The sequence below is a fragment of the Sapajus apella genome, unplaced genomic scaffold (genome assembly GCF_009761245.1).
Source record: "Sapajus apella isolate SASKATOON/1434 unplaced genomic scaffold, GSC_monkey_1.0 scaffold8, whole genome shotgun sequence".
Classification (NCBI taxonomy): domain Eukaryota; kingdom Metazoa; phylum Chordata; class Mammalia; order Primates; family Cebidae; genus Sapajus; species Sapajus apella.
In genome coordinates this window covers 23,042,767-23,063,186 of record NW_022436948.1, presented here as the reverse complement: position 1 = coordinate 23,063,186, position 20,420 = coordinate 23,042,767, and the positions used below count along the sequence as shown (strand labels likewise).

The 20,420-nt window shown below is 32.6% G+C and overlaps 1 protein-coding gene across 3 annotated transcripts in view; it reads left to right on the top strand.

Moving 5' to 3' along the window:
• The window catches only part of NCAM2 (neural cell adhesion molecule 2), a 540,885-nt gene that overhangs the window by 470,618 nt on the left and 49,847 nt on the right, over positions 1-20,420 (top strand). For 2 of the 3 annotated variants that reach the window (XM_032277132.1, XM_032277133.1), the window contains exons 14-15: positions 3,918-4,039; positions 12,675-12,855. In XM_032277132.1, coding sequence (XP_032133023.1) covers positions 3,918-4,039; positions 12,675-12,855 — 303 coding nt within the window. Of the gene's footprint in view, positions 1-3,917; positions 4,040-12,674; positions 12,856-19,338; positions 20,162-20,420 lie in introns of those variants that run through there. The other variant, XM_032277134.1, reaches the window with a different exon arrangement.

Genomic DNA, 20,420 nt, shown 5'->3' with positions numbered 1-20,420 from the left:
GTTATAAATCTATGCATAAAACTGCCTGTTACGTATATTATGTTAGGATCGTGAAAATGGCTGCAATAAATTATTTTACTCTAGACTGTGACCAGTCACTCTCTGTTGGTTATCAAAAAATCTGTCAGATGAGTTTCTTTTTCCCATGCCCAATGCTGGTGTCTTTGTTAGCCTCTTGTAATTTTTTCACCAAGATGACGCTAAGTATGTCTTGATTTATAATCCTACCTTCATTCTAGTCTTCCTCTACCCCAGTTTCCAATCACCTCATATTAGAAACCAATCTACATACTAAATTCCATGATTCTATTAAATACTATGGAAATAATCTACCTAGAGTACTTCTACTTGAGACACATACAGAATATAGGTATCATGTACCCACACCTGACCTTAAATTATTCTTGAGTGACTATGGAAATTCAAATGGAGATTTATCCATTCTAGGCTTAAAATTTTCAACCATAGCACGCATCACCTTCCCAGATTCCATCAAGTCCAGCTTTTGCCTGCTTGCCATTTTTCACATTTCCTTTACCAACTACAGCAGAGTTCACTGGTTTGGAAGGTGAAGCTGTAGTTTAGTGACTTTTTTGTTGTTGTTGTTATCCTTTTCCCCCAGAACTATTCATTCTGTATTAATTCCTCTGTTTTTCATTCCTACAGAACCCCATAATCATGGCCATGACTCTTGATCTCCCTTCTAACTTCATTTCCTCCTACATTTAGGCACTCAAAACTTCCTTCAGTAGTTTATAAAACACCTCTCTAAGCGTTTCAACCATAAGTCAACACTCTCTTACTCTTTCTTTTTCCCTCTCCATTTTAAATCATAAAACATTTTTTTCTCCTTTTTGAGACAGAGTCTCGCCCTGTCGCCCAGGTTGAAATGCAGTGGCGTGATCTCCCCTCACTGCAACTTCTGCCTCCTGGGTTCAAGTGATTCTCCTGCCTTGGCCTCTCCAGTAGCTGGGATTACAGGCAGGAGCCACTGCACCTGACCTTAAATTATAACACTTCTATTCTCTCAGTATACTGTCCTTGACTCACCAGTCTTTACCTTACACAGAAGCAGTTTGAAGGTAACATGAGATTAATATAATAACTATTCATTTTAGCTTCTTCTCAGGATTGTTTCCAAGTTCAAATAAGATCTTATATGCAAAGTAATTAATATGCCAAAGCTATATATGATTAATTATTGATTGTTATTGATACTTTTACATAAGCATTGTTTTATAATTGTGGATAGAAACCACTAGTTTTATTTCTCTCTGATCGAATCTACATTTGTTCTTAGCTACTTTTTCAAAGTATCACTTGTAATAGATCACAAATTTGATATATGATAAAAGTTAAGTATATGCATAAACATTTTAAATATATTTGTAAATTATTTGCTACTGAAAATAGATTTCTGCTTCACAATTGTCTCAAAATGCTAATATTAAAATAATATAGTCATAATACCATTACTAAATAAATTTATGCTTTATATCATGCATATTCTAAGTTCCGGTTAGAAATAATACTAAACCATCTCAGCTATAACATTCACTCCATAATTTTTAATTACCTCATAATCACTTATTAAAGTTATGAAAAATCTTATATTGTTTTAAACAGTACTTTTAACTTACTCACCAAGATTTATTTTGTTGCATATAGATCATGTAATAATATCTGCATGCCAATTTAGTTAAATTTAATGCATAATGACTGTATAAACTCTCTATCCACTGTGTCTGTATATCTGTACAATATGGGGCTACTTTATTACCTATTGATATGCCAACACACCCAGTTGTCACATTTCTTTAATGACTTGACTTTCCTGAAACAAACTACTCACTTATTTAAGGTTGTAAGCATCATATTAGAAATAAAGATAACCAGCCAAACATGTCTTACACCTGTAATCCCAGCATTTTGGAAGGCTGAGGCAGGCAGATCACTTGAACTAAGAAGTTCAAGACCAGCCTGGCAACATAGTAAAACCCTGTCTGTACAAAAAATTTTTTAAAAATCAGCTAGATGTGGTAGCATGCACTTGCAGCTACTTGCGAGGCTGAGGTGGGAAGATCACCTGAGTCTGGGGAGTTCAAGGCTGCAGTGAGCCAAGATCACACCATGGAACTCCAGCCTGGGCAACAGAGTGAGACCCTGTCTCACAAAATGAATAAAGAAAGAAAAGAAATTTGGAAAAAAGAAATAACAATAACCTGCTGAGAAGAAAAACAGGATCTTCAGGTTTAGAGATATGAAATCCTTTCAGTCAACTGCCTTTGTTTTTCTTGGCAAAGAAAAACTATGAGTCGATAGGGTTTACAGTTTTTTTGAAAGATGCAAACTAAAGCTTCTGGAGAGATCCTTAGTTTTACCATATTATTATCTATATGCATATGCATATCCATGTCTATATTCATACCCATAGAGAATTGGACGAAACAGAAGCAGACAAATGCCAGTGGATGCCCAAGCACGTCACATCAGTGACACATGGCAGGGAGCTCCCATCCATATCACCAGGCAGTGGTGCTATCCCTTCACATAGAAAATTCTTGTACTTTGGTATATCCCTGTTCTATTCAAAACAATATAAGATCACTGTTATATGACTATCTCTATGTTGAAGAATAATATAAAAGGCAAGTATACTAATGAACCTAGAAGAAAATAAAATATTGAAACGCAGGTCTATAAAACTGGATACTGCAAACTTTATTCAAATTTGCATCTAGGAAAGAAAATGCTTATTAAAGCAGATAACTAATTGCAAGTCATTATCTTTACTAAAGATATCAATCTTTATGGAATATATATATATATATAAATGGGAGTTGCCCTGCTCAAGCTCTCTTGCCAGCCTCTATGTAGGATGTGGCTTTGCTCCTCCTTGGCCTTCCACTGTGATTGTCAGGCCTCCTCAGCCGTGTGGAACTGCTGGAGTGTGGTGGCACGATCACAGCTCACTGCAGCCTCGACCTTCTGGGCTCAAGCCATCTACCCACTTCAGCCTCCCAAGTTACTGGGACTACAGGTCCTTGAATCTGGGGCTGCTGACATAAAGAACAAGCTGCAGAGGAGGTGGAGGCACTCTTAATGGACTCTTCCAAGGGTCACAAAGGATGCACAACTGGAATGAGAGGAGAAATACAAGGAGAAGCTAAATGTAGACAGAAAAATATATTGAATGAGACACTGCCGGCAATAGAAACAGCCCCGGCAAGAAGAGGACAAAGATGATTGAATCCAGATGCTGCTCACCTGGAATACATGCTTGTTCTGATAGGAGGGTTGCATTTTACTCCTGTGCCCTCACCCAGAAAGACAAGGACTGGAAACAGGTTGATGAATGCATGGAGAGGTGAAACCAAGCATGTTTCGAGGCAACCACAGCGGAAGGAGGAGCTCAAAGTTACTGAGACCAAGCTTCTATCTTCTATTTGAAATAAAATCTGGTAATAAAGTACATTCAGTTTTAGAAAAAAGAATTATATTATATGTATACATATATGTTCCATACAGATTGATATTAATAAATGCTTACAAAACATTTACAAACTAAAGTTACATTAAGAAAATAAAAAGGATTTTATACTATTAATAATAAGAGAAATAAAGTTTTACATTTGTGCAATGCTGTACTTTTTTCAGAGCATTTGCATGTCAGTGAAAATAGTGTATTTGGTCCTGAGGCTATATTTTTGACATGACACTTCTAGATTTATGAATGTTGCTGCTTCTTGGATAGGGAAAATGATGATCAGAAATTATATCACAAAAGAGCAATATCAATGGGAAATCCAGGATAATACCATATATATTGATTACATTACTGTTCTTTGTATTAAAATACAGTTTCTCTAGGTATCTGAAATGTGTGCCATTGAAGGAATGTTGTGTTGCATATCTAGGTGAACCAAGTCCTCCATCCATACATGGACAGCCAAGCAGTGGGAAGAGCTTTAAACTTAGCATCACCAAGCAGGACGATGGAGGGGCCCCTATTTTGGAATACATTGTGAAATACAGAAGTGTAAGTACATTGTTTATTATCATATCATACTAGTTTTTTTCAAATTAAATTGAGTTGCATTGAATTTATAAACAGATCAGGAGAGCATGCACATTTTGTATTTGTGATAATAAATGCTAATTTTCCTTCCATTCATGACATTCATCATTGTCATTTTTTTCTCTTTTTTTTGCAAAGTCTAAGCATGGATCATCAAAATATTCTCATGGCTTTCATCTTGTGATTTTTAGGTGTGAAATGGGGCTAGTAAACATTTCAGAAATCAGATATTATTTTCTCTGTCTTGCTGACAAGTTTCTCATTCCACTTGATATTAGTAACTTCAGTCTAAGCTCCCCTGTCAATCATATGTTAGGAAGGATTATTAGAAAAATCACATCTCAAAATAATCAAATACTTAGACTTATTTATTCAGAACATTTATCAAAGAATGGCCACAATGAACTTGAGGAAGAGAGAATCATTTTCTTCAAGTTTAATTAGCACTAGCTAGTAAGGAAGTTTGGACAGCTAAAAGCTGCACAGGGATTTTTGACAGCGGTGGGGGGTAAACAGTGTTCACTAGCTGCAGCGTGATAAAGTGGCACTATGGACACTGCCTTTTTGCCTCAGTAAAGATGATTTCAAAGGCCACTGAAAATAATTTCTTGAAATTTTTTTTCATAAGGACCTTGGATTTTTGGTGTCTACTGTAAAATATGTTAAAAAAAGAAACACGATTTTATAAGATTCATACAACATGAATTTTATGCTTTGTTGACTGAATGCATATGAGTTCTATCCAAATTAATTATATTTTAGCAGCTAGTGTTGAAAATAATTACTCCTTAGTAGTATGTGGTTTAATTTTAAACATTTTTTCACAAATCTCCAATCTTCTAAATTATAATATTGCTGCTTCTAAATTCAAATATCTACTCTGAGGGATAATAAAAAGAAAATTTGATTTTGATTGACATAGTTTCATAATTATTGATATCTATCATTTTTTAAAATTTAAGATTAATATTCCTTTCAGAAGACAACTTTTTGTCCCAGTTTTCATACTCAAGTGACGTCTCTTGGCCACTCTCATTTGCCCATTTGTAAACTCAGTAGAATAGAGATAATATTTTCCAGGAACATAGGCTTGGCCAGAATTCATGAGCTGGACTGGTAGAACAGGCTCTCCATGCAGATTGTTGCTCATAATTGTAGGATGAAAAATTTATGGTACAAAGTACTGGGTGATAGTAACAGCTTATAAGGAATCATAATAAAGTTCCACAGTGGACTCTAAAATGCAATGACTAGCTGTGAAACTATTTTTGTATATTTTATTCATACTGTACTGCCAGTAATGGTCCCAGTCATTGATGAAAACAAAAATATTCCTTGAGTAACACTGTACCTATTTAGAGCAAATTAGAGTTACAAAATGAAAATAATGACATTTTTGACAGCCATGTTTATATATATATATATATATGTACACACACATATATATATGTACACACACAGACACACACACACATATATATATATGCATAGTTTAAAACAAATTATTACTTTAAAAATCTGACTTCAAATTCATTTTCATTTTTTAAAGTGTGGATTAAATTAATCTTTTCTGAAAATTTATGTATAAAAGGCAGATGGATACAAATAAGCAAGATTTTAAGCATAATGAGATTAGTAAGATTTAAGAGACTCATGTTCATATAATGGCACTCAATAAATTTTACCTTTGTACACAGTTGGTAAGGTGTACTTGATATGGCTTAGTCTTAAGGTTTAAATAAGAACAAGTTCTATCTTCAGTAAACTTATACCTTCCATTTTCTCACCCTTCTCTTTTTCCTCCCCACCTCATGGTAAAAGTACCAGTTTCTTCCCATTTACCCAATGTCTGTGCTTACCACTCCAATAAAAGTATGTCCTTCTCTATCCCCTCATTTCTAATTTCCAACCCTTTCTAACTCCGGAAGTACAAGAGTATCTGTTTTTCATAACACAGTGGAAGTGATTGATTGTATTATTAATTCATACGTAACTAAAACTGTCTGATGATTAATCAATTACTAAGTTATCTGTCTTAGAGCTACTATGTGTCCGATAATTAATCAATGACTAAATTATCTGTTTTAGAGCCACTATCATTTTAACAGGGGACATTGTTTTAATAGTAGAAATTTAAGCACTATATCAAATTTTATAAAAGTAATGGCACACTTTAATCCTTTGTATTACAAGATAGGCATTGCTCAATCTTGGAGAGTCTGTATTTTGTCATTAATCCAATATAAAGTGATATTGTTTCATATTTTTTCCTGGCAAACTGAAACTTAGGGAATTTGAGCGACTTGGTGGGGAGAGGGAACAGACTTCAGAATGTACTTCGTAACACTTCTAAGTATGGTTTGCAGCAGTACTGGATAAGAATCAACCCCTCAACCACTGTCTCATCTCACCTCAAATGCCCAGATCCTATGCCTTCAGATAAACCATGCTGACACAGTTTCTCTCCATCATATCACGTGATATCATGCCTTCTGCTTGCATACGTTAAAATTCTCTATGTATCTCCGTTTTGTTGTTGTCTCTTGTCTCCTCCACCTCCTCCACCCAGTCAACATAATATTCTGAATATACAATTGGAGATAGCATGATTGAATAAAAAGTGAAATAGTTACTTCAAAAAAGTTCTTGATCATCTGCTCTCTTTCTATGATTCAAACGACTTCATCTATTAGTTTCTCAAACTACAAGAATTCTGCAGTGGAGTCAAGTGCAAGTGAACAACTTGAAAAATAATTTAAATATATTCAATGAGTTTTTAATTTAAAAGAAGAAAAGTTCATAGAGGAATCTGTAAAATAAGGAACATCTCTAAGATTTTAACTTCTTGATTTCTTCTTTGGCCACTTCTTCCAACTCCACTATGCACAGAGCTATATGTTCTGAGAACAATGTAATTCAGACCTTATATTCCTTATATGACTTGATTTCCAGCAGACATGGAATCTAAGCAAGGGTTTCACTGGGAAAGGACAAGAATAGCTATATCCTATTATAGAGAGTGTAAAACTTCCTGTGGATTAGGAACCAGGAAGCACCATTATTCTATGTCAACCTGTAATACAGCACATGGCTTTGTTCACTCACCCATTACGAAGACAGAATTTATTAGAACAGAACTAGAGTAATAAAAGCAGAATTAGGTATCTCTGTGGACTCTTCATGAAAATTAATGTCCCTAACAATAAATTAGTAAGTTTAAACTGTGTGTTTTGAAAATAAAGACAAGCATATTAAACTCATGAAATGTTTGGAAAAAATTATAGTTATTTTTACATTTACTTTGTACTTACAGTGTCAATCTAACTTCATGTAATTTAGTAAATAGATTTTTACATGCTTCCATGAGTTTTTCACCATTTTATTTCTAATTTGATGATAGCTATGGGATCATAATTTATCACTTGGTGTTGGCATATTAAATGTGTTTTCTTAGCTAAAATAATTGGTAGCTCAAAATCAATTGTGAGGAGGTACTATAGGGACTAGCATTTGTAAGTCTTAATTGAATTTCTTAGGCAATTTGGAGAACAGGTTATTCACTATCTCTATGGCCATAGAAAAAGAAAAGTAATTTTGAAAAGGGTATTAAAATAATAAATAAGTAAAATCAAGCTTTGGTTGTTAAGAAAACTTATTTTCCAGCTAATAATGTTTATGTGTACACATGAGAATTTATTTAAAGTCAGTATAGTTTAAGTTTGAAATATTTTAAACAATGAATACTTATGGACTTTAAAAAGTAGCAAGCATTTTGGTAATTTTTCTTTGCTGTGAGTTAAGAGGGTGCGTTTTATTCTTCTTTCTATAGATAGACTATATGTAGTCTGAAGGAACAAATACAGCAATAAACCGATAAAGAAATCAGCTCATGTTATGCAATTATAAACAGTATTATAAATAGAATAATTAACACAATCAATGAGAAACACAAGAAAAAATGCACTGCCAGTGTTTATAGATATGAGAACAGAGAAGGTAATGAATAGGAAAAATTATATTTATTTTGTCTTAAGTACTATATGGGTGGTGGATACTAAAAAGAGATTACCTAGGGCCTAATTTTAAAAAAATATTACCAAGCATTAGCATGTGGAACAAAGAAATAGAATCAGTCATGTTCATGGAAAAAAGAGATTTAAATTTAGAACTTTGCTAAAATATTCGAACCTATAGATCTTCCAAATGTATGTGTGTGTATACACACACACACACACACACACACACACACATATGATTTCATATACAACTCTATCTTTTAAATTTAAGATTAGTATCCTTTTCAGAAGACAACTTTTTGTTCCAGGGTTCATGCTAACAATGTTGAGCAGCTGTTTGTATCTTTTGGATACTCTGATACGGAGACTTTCATGTCTCTACCCAGGACAGCTCTGAAGGACTCACTGGTCTCTCATTAATCTGACAGTGCCATGCTATTCAAGCCAGGTCTCTTGCCCGCTCTCATTTGCCGATTTGTAAACTCTTCCTGAATTCTGTAAACTGTTTCTCTACGTGTATATATATACACACTCATACACACATATGTACACATATATTAATATATGCTTATTTGTGTGCATGTGTGTATATATATATTATATCCAGATTATAAATCACCTCTCTGATATTCAGAGTAGCAAATCTAGTTTTACATAATTTTGGGCCTTCTTTGAGGTCATGTAAGTATGAATACCGGAATCATGCTACCAGGGAATCCAGGAACCGGAAACTGCTTTATATACATACAAAATCTTATATCATACAACATGGGAGTCAGAAGAATCTAAACTTCATCTTGCTTATATGAGCTCACCTTCTCTATTGTCCTCTCATTTTATAATTATTCGGTTTATATTGAAAATGATGTTGGTGATACATTTCTTGATCCTCAGAAAGAGTCAGTGAGCTGTTTCTTGTTATGAATAAATTATCAAGGAGCCCCTGAAAATAAGAAAACAGTGACCCTTACACCTTAGCTCTAATCTCCTCCCTGTACGAATGATAGCCATTATTTCCCTAAATGCTGATAGTTTGACTTTAGAATCACTGTAAGAAGTGCCCTGAATTGCCATATGGCCCTTCTATTTTCTGACAAAAAATAAAAAAAAAAGATTGCATAAGAGAAGCTATACCAAAGGCAAATGACCATTTTTTTTTCAGTAGCCACCCTTCAACGTTTAATTGGCTTATTAATAATAGCCCTATTCAACTTATCTCATTAAGATACCTAGGGGAACATTTTGCAAACTAGATTATCTTAAATTGTTCCCTAGGCATTTAAACTTTGTAAATTAGACACTCTACAGATACATACTTGAGATTTTGATGCCAGGGGAGTATTTGGTAACACCCACTTTAATTTTTTTCCTATTCCCTAGGAATAGCAATTAGAGGATTAAAATACCTCCCTCTCTAATGTTGAAAGGAAAATGAAATTGATTTATATTGAGAAAATATTAGAACTCCCTCTGCTTCCTTATACTATCAGTTCAAATACTTAAAATGAGGAAGGGCCTTTAATTTATCATATTAAGGACTTCAACAATTAAAAGTTAAATGATTGCTAATTTGCAAGAGGCTGTCTTGTGTTTGTACAGAAGTTTTACCTTAAATGCCTAATTTTCAAAAATGATGTTTTTGAAGGATTACCTGAAGGACATGAGATCTATCTATCCCTCTAAAGAATACAGTTTTGGCTGGGGCAATTCAGATCTCAGATCTCTTATTTTCTGGCTCTTTCACCCCACATCTTCACTCAGATACAAAGCAAAACTGAATTTCAAGTATTTCCACAAAAATATTTACTCACATCAACCACTTCATAGTTACAAAGAAAGTACTGAATAAGAAAGTACCACTCCATTCCCATATGTGTGTGTGTATACACCCCGTCCTTCCCATATTCATTACCTTTGGGTTGACTTTTTAAAGCATTTTATGTATGTATCTATATATGTATATATATAGATATATAGGTATCTATATATATAGATATATAGATATTTTATATATATATAATTTTATATATATAATATATATATTATATACATATAATATATATATATTATACAATTTTAAAAATTTTATTTAAAACATCTATAATGTTCACTTTTGCATCTCCCAGTGGTTATGCATCTGAGGCTTAAATTCATTGTGTTTATTCTTGAATTTAAAGCTCTGTAAAAATCTGTCGCCTTCTTGTCATAAACTCAGTTAGGACAAATGAAAAGAACAATGGTGCTTAAGTGTATTATTTCCAGGAAGGGTGATCTCACCTCCCCACCGGTGACCTGCCTAGCCCTGGACTTTATTAAGTATTACGTGCTTCCAATGCATCTTGTCGTTTTTCAAAAACCTCATGTCTTTCTTCTGTGCTGGTTCTAAACACCCAATAAGGGTATTGCACGTGTCTTGTTCACTATTATGTTCATGCCTGTAGAAAATCCTCACTAATCAGTTAACTAAATAAATAATTGATGAATGATTGCGTGAAGACAGAGGGTGTTGTGATAGCTGGGGCTTTTTTTTTTTTTTTTTGATGGAGTCTGGCTCTGTCATGCAGACTGGAGTGCAGTGGTGTGATCTCGGCTCACTGCAACCTCTGCCTCCTGGGTTCAAGCAATCCTCCTGACACAGCCTCCCGAGTAGCTGGGACACAGGTGTGTGCCACCATGTCCAGCTAATTTTTTGTATTTTTACTAGAGCCAGAGTTTCACCATGTTAGCTAGGATGGTCTTGATCTCCTGACCTCGTGATTGCCTGCCTCAGCCTCCCAGAGTGCTGGAATTACAAACTCGAGCCACCAAGCCTAACCAGCTGTGACTTTTTAGCACAGCTGCCCTAAACATTTTTAAATTGCAACGACATTTGTTTGTTAACCTTACTGTTCATTTATTAATTTAGAAAAGTTACAACCCCTCTTTTCAGTTTTTCCATGGCTCATACACTTCATAAGACCTTAAGTAGTACTGGTTATAGCCATTTTACAAAAAACACATACTCATAAGTTTCAAAAATCAAGGCAAGTGCGTCTTGTTTATATTGATAACTTTTAGTGCTTGTTCACTTAAAACCAGGGCTTCGTTAGAGGTTCTAGAGTCTTCAGTTTTACATGAAATAGCAGAACAGGCCAAACGTTTCTGTTTCTTTGTAATGGAAGTTCTACATCACCAAAAAGTTCATTTCCTTAGTAATAAAAGTTCTATGTCACCAAAAAAATAATTAACTAGAAAAAGGGGATAATAGTATGGCATCAAAATTATAATATCTTCTTGCCTCCTTCTGAAGGACACTCCCTCCATGTTTGAGTACTGTCAATTTAATACAATTATGAATTTAACTTTTACAATTTTATTTTAGAGGACAAATAATTGCCACAAAAAATAGAGAAAACTTCGTATTTTTTACAGTCAAAGAAGGAGTGAAAATTTTGGCTCAACATAGAGTAATAAAGGACTGAGCTATGAGGCTGAATAAACACATGTCTACATCTGTTGTTATGGACGGGCTGTAATTTATTTATAGTTACACCCTGGGAAAGTGAGATTTGCTGTTGCAATGATAGATTATTAGATACATCATTCTAGAGAAAATATTTTATTTCCATACAGTTTTTATGAAAACAGTTACAACCTAAAATAGCTGTTATATTTTTTGTGTGGTTGTGATCTCTAAGGCCCTGGAATACAGAATTTACTCAGTTTTCCTCATTGCTTTCTCATAAAGCTGACAGCAGCAGCCGCTATCATCACTTCTGTTAAAAAGAGAAAGGTTAAGGAAGTTCCCTGTGTTTAAATTGTTAATGTATGGCAAAGCCCAATAACCCCATTGGTTTAGACAATTTAATTTATAAAATCATATCAATTTATATTTTATTAGTAACTGTAGTTCTAATGGTAATTTTTTCAAATAAAGGAAAATTGAAATGTCATATGGTCATAATTTCTATTTTGGAAAAAGAATGAGATAGTATTTAAGTGTAGAATGTTTGAGGATAGGATAGCATTATTTTGTTTTTTTATGCTAATGATCTATTTAAAACAGTAATTTGCTTTGTATATTATTTTCTTATGTCATCATAGTAGTAAAAGATGCCTGTGGTAATATAAATCTATCAATCATATCCAAACTTTATTTCAAGACACTTATCATTTTTCCCTCCCACAAATTCTAACAATGGTCCCTGGCAAGTCTTTTGATGAACATATTAAGTTTTTTCTGTATATCATGTTTCATTTTTCCTGTTCACATAATGATTAATAACCAATAAATGGCCAAAAACCAAACTGGTATATGTGAAAAAAAAAATCTTAATGGAGGTGAATTATCAACCACTGAATAAAGGATTAATTACAAAGCCACTTTTTGTCTAATATAAACAACATTGTATTTTATATAGAAAAATATTGGAAATAATACTGACTTCATTGACATAGCAACTTCATGTATTACTGAGCCTATGAAAATTGTTCCAATTTCCCATATAAATATATTGTTCCAATTTCAATATAAATTATTTTTTAAAAGTACAACTTGAGGGTATGGATATTTACAAAATGTATTTTTATTGGTTTCACAGAAAGATAAGGAAGACCAATGGCTAGAGAAAAAAGTGCAGGGAAATAAGGACCACATCATTTTGGAGCATCTCCAGTGGACCATGGGGTATGAAGTTCAGATTACAGCTGCCAATAGATTGGGATATTCTGAACCTACAGTTTATGAATTCAGCATGCCACCAAAGCCCAATATTATTAAAGGTAAGTCAAACTATATTCTTTCTTAGACTCAACATAAATATGATACCATCTTTTTATAACCCTTATGAATTTTTCTAATTAACAATGAAAACAAAGTGAAATGTAAATTCCATGTTATAATTATGATTGTGACCTATCATACACAAAGGTTCTCATCACTCTTGCCATAGGGTATTGCTTAATTTCTAAATATGTTTTGACCCCATTAACAGTTGGAGTGGTGGGGAGAGAAAGAACAGGAAAATATAGAGAATAAGAGTGACTGGTGATAATCAATGTGAAGAGTGTCTGTTGAGACCATGCAAAAGCTTTGCTAAGAAGACAATTTCTTTGTCAGTCATGTGGAGACTGATGCTCCATTCTTGTTAGATTTGGACAAAGGTAACGATGAGCCAACCTATGATTGACCAAGCAAGTTGACTTTGGAAACATAAAATTGGTCACAAAGAAAGGCAGAAACAACCACAAATATAAATCCATAAAGACCTATACCTAGAGTTTTAAGGAGGCTAATAAAATGGAAGAACACTATAAATCAGCTTTTGCAACACACTGGTAGATTCTACAATTGATAGGTAACAGTGCTTACATCGTTACATCTTAGTCTGCTAGTAATAATATCAAAGTTCACAACACGGATGTTAAACATTTATTCACATAAAGGCTCTAGAGGTAAAGTTGCACAAATTTATTCTGACTCAAAATAATATTTAACTCTATTCATGAGTTGCCACATTGGTCATATTTCTACATTTATTTTTCCTCAGTTACTACTTTTAATATTTTAATTTTATGCAGACATGTACAGATATTTATGTATATATAGTATGTTCTTTATATGTACATATATTGAGAAAAGAGCAGCATATTAATCCAGGAAACCAAAATTTATTTGTCTTACTATGTTAAAGTATTGATATATAATATTTTTGAAACTGAAAAAGCAATAAAACTAGCTAGTTCAGTCATGTAATTTAACCATCTTGTAATGCAAATTGATGTTAATTTCATATATTATGATTTTGTTATATCATATTAGTAATCGAAATCAGTTTTATATGATTAACCTTTCAATTAAAAAGTAATTACTATTGGATATAAGGTTTACAAGTAATTGACATTAGTGCTTTGTATTGCTAATATTAATAGGTTCTACCAAATTGGAATTTAATATTAGGAAGTAAAAGGCCTCTGGAAATAACATGGATACCTTATATTTTAGTGACATTTTTTAGTATTTTTAAAGCACTTCTTCATTAGTTATCTCTTTTTTTTATTTAATCTGACCTGGATAATGAAGTATTCTCATTTTACAAATATGGTTTTAAGAGGTTTAATGATTTGTTTGAGGTTACAGATACTTCTAGTTGTATGACAAATCTGATGCCGTTACAAAATAACACACCTAAATAAGAATGACTGAATGTGCTTTACCCCTCTATGTTTGAAACAACAAAAAGTACTTCTAAAGTTCGAATGTATATGTATGTAGTAATTATATTACATGCAAATATCAGAAACATGCTATACATATTCCCATACTGAGCCAGAGTCTCCTCCAAAGTAATATTGCAACAGTATACTACAATCTCCCAAATTTTTAACTTAGTGTATATATTTGGAAAACTAATGAATTATTTTAACTTAATTCATTTAATGTAATATATGATTAAATATATGAAGTAGAAGAGAAAACTGTAATAACATAAATAAAATAAATAAAACATAAAATGGGAAAATAGATTTTACAAAGATTAATAAATGTTATACCCCCAATGACTCTGCTATCTTTATAAGAAATTGTTGATGATAAAAACAAACAATAGATGTAGACCATGGTTGAATAATTAAAAGGTCATAAAAACAGATGTGAAGGCAGCAAGGTAACCAAGACATGCAGTGATGCATTTACTCTCTCTCTCTCTCTCTGTCTCTCTCTCTCTCTCTAATAGACAGAGTAAATTAATCACATATATAAATGAAATATATATATATTTTATTTATATATGTGAATATATTTCATTTCAAATATATATATTCATTTCATATATATCTTTCAATTTGAGGAACTTGTGTCCTGAAAGCTTGTTGGCAAGACATGGAAAGAAAGTGGAGAGAATAATTCTGGTTTATATGAGAGAATCCCAGATTCATTCCTGTCCCATCACTTGTCAAAAAAACTGTTTCCTCATCTCTAAAGTTAGTTTCCTCTGGCTCTGCAATGTTAAGATATATTCATTTATTAATTTCATAATTATTTATTGGAGTACTTCTTTGTGACAAATACTAGAATGAGTACAAAGGATTTATCTGTGAAAAGTACAGAAATGAACTCTGTCACCCAAAATCTTCACAATCTAGTAGGGAAGACAGATAATTCAACGTGAGTTAGAATAACTAAGGAATAACTGCAACTAAGAGAGATTTTTCTTAGAAAGTGATTTTCCAAAGGAAACGTGCAGGAATGAACTTTCCAAGGAAAATGTGTTACATGGAAGGGATCCTTGAGACAAGAAAGAGCATGATCTGCTGTAGGAACTGGAAAAGGCATGCCTGGAAGAGAACCTGGAAGAGTGGGACTGAAGATAAGGTCAGAGGGGGAATGCAAACCAGATAATTCAAGGGCTTCTAAAAACATAATTGTAAAACATATTCTAAAAGAAATAAATAATTGAAAGCAGAAAAGTTGTATGAAGAGATAGGTATTATAAACAGATTATTGTTGCTCATATGGGTAAGAGCAACCGATGGATGAACAGCAGTAGAAAAAATAAAAGAACAAAAAAAAAATCCAGACACATTATAAGTTTAGACGAACCCTGCCTTTGCAATAGATGAATTTCAGTGAATAATGATTTTTAGGTTTCTTGCTTGGGCAACTTGGGCAATGTCAAGTGTCACTTGACAGGTGTCACTTCTGAAGGTGAAGAATTTTGTAGGAGAAGCAAGATTTAAAAGAATGCGGATCAAACATCAGATCGATTTGGTATTTGTGAAATTTGAAGTATTAAATTGTTGGTTAGATATGTGGGTCTAGAAATGAGAAGATAACCATGGCTTGGGAACCTACACCATGATGCTGTCAGTGTTATCAGGTGAATGGTATTTGAAGTGTGAGTGAGGATAAACCCATCTCAGAAATGCCTAAAATCTCTGAAGAGGAGTTGATGTCTGTAGTACTCTTTGATGTTGCTAGTACCTAGAAGGACGACTGGCACAGCATTGACTTCCAAAGAATATTTCTTGAATTACTGAAGAATAGAATGGGGTTAAGAACTGAGCCCCAATGAACCACTCCACCCCCCACCATGAGACTAAGACTTCACGGACTTACTGGAAAACATGAGCATAGTATCTTGGAAATGAAAAGAGGGTCATATTTCAAGAAGGATAGATGTACAATGTCAAATGTTGCTGAAAGGTCAGTGGAACTGAACAAGAACAGTTGTGAAGTATCCTTATCACATGCAGCTTTGCTGAAGTGACTGGGAGAGAAAATAGGTACAAATGGGCAGAGAATTTTATGTGAGGTTAGGGAGTTTAGACTTCATATTTATTTAATGCTTTCAGATAGTGTTTCTATGAAGATGAGTAGAGGGTGTAAAAGCCAGTGTTCGAAGGTATTTTATGCTGAAAAATGCTAGGTGAAACAAATCAAATAGTCATGGAGAAATCATACATACAGACACATAGACAAAGCCGTCTGAGAGATACGAGATGGCATTCATCCCTCCAAATGGCGCAGGTGATACAAAGCCAACACAACTTATCAAAAAAGGGAGGAATTGAAATTTTTTTTTATTTGTAAAAATATCACAAAATTAGCCATGAGCAGTGACTCACACCTGAATCCCAGCACTTTTGGAAGCTGAGGCAAGTGGATCATGAGGTCAGGAGTTTGAGATCAGCCTGGCCAAAATAGTGAAACCCTGTCTCTACTAAAAAATACAAAATTTAGCCGGGTGTCTTGGTGGGCACCTGTAATCCCAGCTACTCAGGAGGCTGAGACAGGAGAATTGCTTGAACCCTGGAGGCAGAGGTTGCAGTGAGCTGAAATTGCACCACTGCACTCCAGCCTGGGGAACAGAGCAAGACTATGTCTCGAAAAATATATATATATAAATCATGTTTAATTTGCTGTGACTGAATCCACTGATTGCTGACACCTCATGGAAAGCCATATCAGAAATGTGCCATAAGTTAAGAATTGTTTGATTTAGATCTAGGTTTTGTGAGGCAATTTTAAAGGCTGTGGTCATAGGGAATTTGGGAACCTTTCAAATATTATAGAGTTAAGATGATATATTTACAATATATGAAACAAAACTTCATACAATTTTATAACATTTCATTTTTCATTTTAAAATAAAATATAAATTCAAACATAGTAGAAATAAATTATCTGTAATAAACTATCAGATCTTAAGTCTTTTCATTTAAGTTAAAGAAGATATAGACTTTAAAGGTTAATGTGGTTTTAATTTACTTTTGTATTTCATGCATTGCAGATTATCCAAATAAATTTTCTGGAATTTTGAATTTAAAAACCCATTACCTGTGTGCATTAGGTATATTTAACTTTTGTAAACAATAGGCTAACTCTATAGCATATTTATTTGTTGTACTAAAGCACCAAATTTTCTTTTTTCATCAATCTGCCCCCTTACATTCATATAAAATATTTCATTGATAATAATAGTTTTTCTTGTAAGTCTTCTAGTAGATATTACATTTCTTCATAGTTTATAATTATCATTTTAAACTAATTTTGTAATTCTAATATTTTTCATTTTTAAAATTCTTATTAAAGATCTGCTTATTTTGAAAGATATGTGTTTTGATTTATATAAAAATAGAGTATCCATAATCAATTATGTTCCTTTTTGGAATATTCATGCAGCATAATTCCACCATATTTTTTTTTTTAAGTAAGAAGAATATTGGGAAACTATAGCAGATTGATATAAAATGACTATGAAACTATGGATTTCAAGGCTGATAGCATGACATTTATTGATTTGTTCTATAATTTTAATGACTAAAAATACTACTAAATTGCTGGACTGGACTAGATTAGAATCTAAGGTTTAAGAAAAATCCTTGGAAATAAACTTACTTTGAAAATCATTTTCACCACTTTTTTGGGCTGTCACATGTTTGATAACATTTGTATTTAACCAAAAAAGACCGTAATATCTTTCAGTAATTAATCTCTTTTTTCCTGAAGACATGTATAATATTAACATTGACCATCAATTTAATTTGATGACAGTAATTCTGTTCACACATTTTTTATATTCAATGGTAAAATAATTCTACCCTCTGGGAACATGTAATGCATACACAATGCATACAAAATAGTTGTTTAGATTTAACAAGCTAAGAAAATAAATAATATAAATCGCCACAAAAATATATTGCTAAAATATTTTAGTTACTTTCTATGTTCATGGGCTTTTAAATTGCACTTCCAGTGAACTCTACAGTAAAATTATTTTGATGACCTCCACTCTAGTTTCAAGCAACACTAATATATCCTTCATCTCTAAATAATTCAACATGAGCAGAAAACAACATTCGAGCACATGGCGAATATGAAAACATTATTTTAGGATTAAATTTATGATTGTTTTAGAATGTAAGTTGAAAAATTATAAACAATGGTGAAGTGGAAGTCCAATTATCTGGGAAAACTTCATCTTAACTCTCTGGAATTTTCAGTCTAACATAAATATTGATACTATACCTGCAACAGTATTTCTTTAGTTTAGCATGTAATGAAAACGTAAGTCTAAAAATTATTTTCATAATCTTTGGTTCCTAAAGTTATTTTAAAAGAGGTTCAGTGACATATGTCTAGAGTTTGCCCGTGGTCAATTGGTTAATACTTCTATCATCTATGCTTATTGCAAATTTTCATTATGTGAATATACAATTTTCACTTATATTTGTTGGTAGCTTGTTTATTATTAAACTATCACTGCTTTATTAAATATATTCTAAACACTTATAGTAGAAAATATTACCATTAAACATTGTAAGATTTATTGAGCTCCTATTAAAAGTGGCACTGTGAGTTTACCAGTAGCACAGTGAAATGACTAGTGACTTTTCCCTTGTAATTTATATTTTCAATTTATAAAAGAAAGATATTTACATGTAAGGGATCAATGAGAGAGTTAATATCTGAGTAATGCAAAATAAACATCACTATTGACCTTTGTCTGTTTTTAATATGTGACAAATATAAATAAATGTTTTATACAAGATTTTAGCCATTCTTGTGTTGTATCAAAGTTATCTTTTGTAGGTTTGCATTGATTGTTAATGACTTTGTGTAAATCGTGCATTAATTATTTTCTCTTTTTTTCTTTCCTACTGTCACGTTTTTTCTCTCTTTATTTTCTCGTTTGTAACTCTACTCTTTACTTTCTTAATTATTTCATTCTTATTCTATTTTCAAAAACAATTTTCATCATGCAGATAAATGCTGTGAAGCGAATAAAGGCGAAAATGGAAGCCAGTCATGGCAGCTGAATGCTGCTGGGTTTTCTTTCATTATAGCCATATGTTTGTCTTGCGTGTTTTAATGTCATTGTTATATCATATATTTCCTTTTATGCCCTGAAAATTAAAAAAAATTAGTAATAACAAAGCTAATCTAAAATTATAATAAAATGTTTCTAAGGTCCAATTAATTATGCATGTATCTTCGCCCATGAAAGATTAATCTTTTTCCCCTTCCCCAAATTGTCAACCTTTTAAGTGGATAATTTATCAGAAAATCAATGAAGGAAATGCAGTTGGGATTGTTACTTTCAGCTATCAGCTCACTGCATAACATACTTTATTCTAAAGTTTCCATTAATTCCTAAAGTTGACCTTGTTAACTATCATGTCAGTTGTACTTGAAACTTAAGCATTTGCTGCATCCAATTTTTCACTTGATTATTTTGCAAATAATTAAATATCCATGGCCATACTTGTAAAAATCATAATCATATTATGTAGAATTGTTGATCACTTCTATTGCTTTTTTATTGTTACTTTTAAGTGTAAGTTTCCAACTTTATGAAAATTTGTAATGTTTTAATGTGTTTACCACTTACGTAAAACATAAGCATTATATTTTACCAGATGTGTATCCCAGTTGTGCTGCTTATTTTCCCTTTGTTGAACTACAATGTCTTAAGGAATAAATGTGAAACAGTTTCCTATTTAAAATTTGAACACTGATTAATTTTTTTCATTATGTGAAAATACCTCTCTGCAATTTCCCCAGAATAAATAATAAATTAAATTTTAATATGTCTAAGAAGTTACACACAATTCACAGGATTTAGATTATGTTTTGAGCTGACCTCAAGTCCTATTATTCTAACATAAGTAGTTATTTATCACATTTTTCTGGACATCTAAGAGTCAGCATCTTTGCAAGCATTAGAGAGAGAGAAGAAAATATTTTAGACACTCGTTTCAATAAGTTGAACTCAAGGTGGGAACAAATTGAGATTGGAACTAGATTCCTGATTTCAAAGGAATTTTGATATGAGGGAGTAGCATGA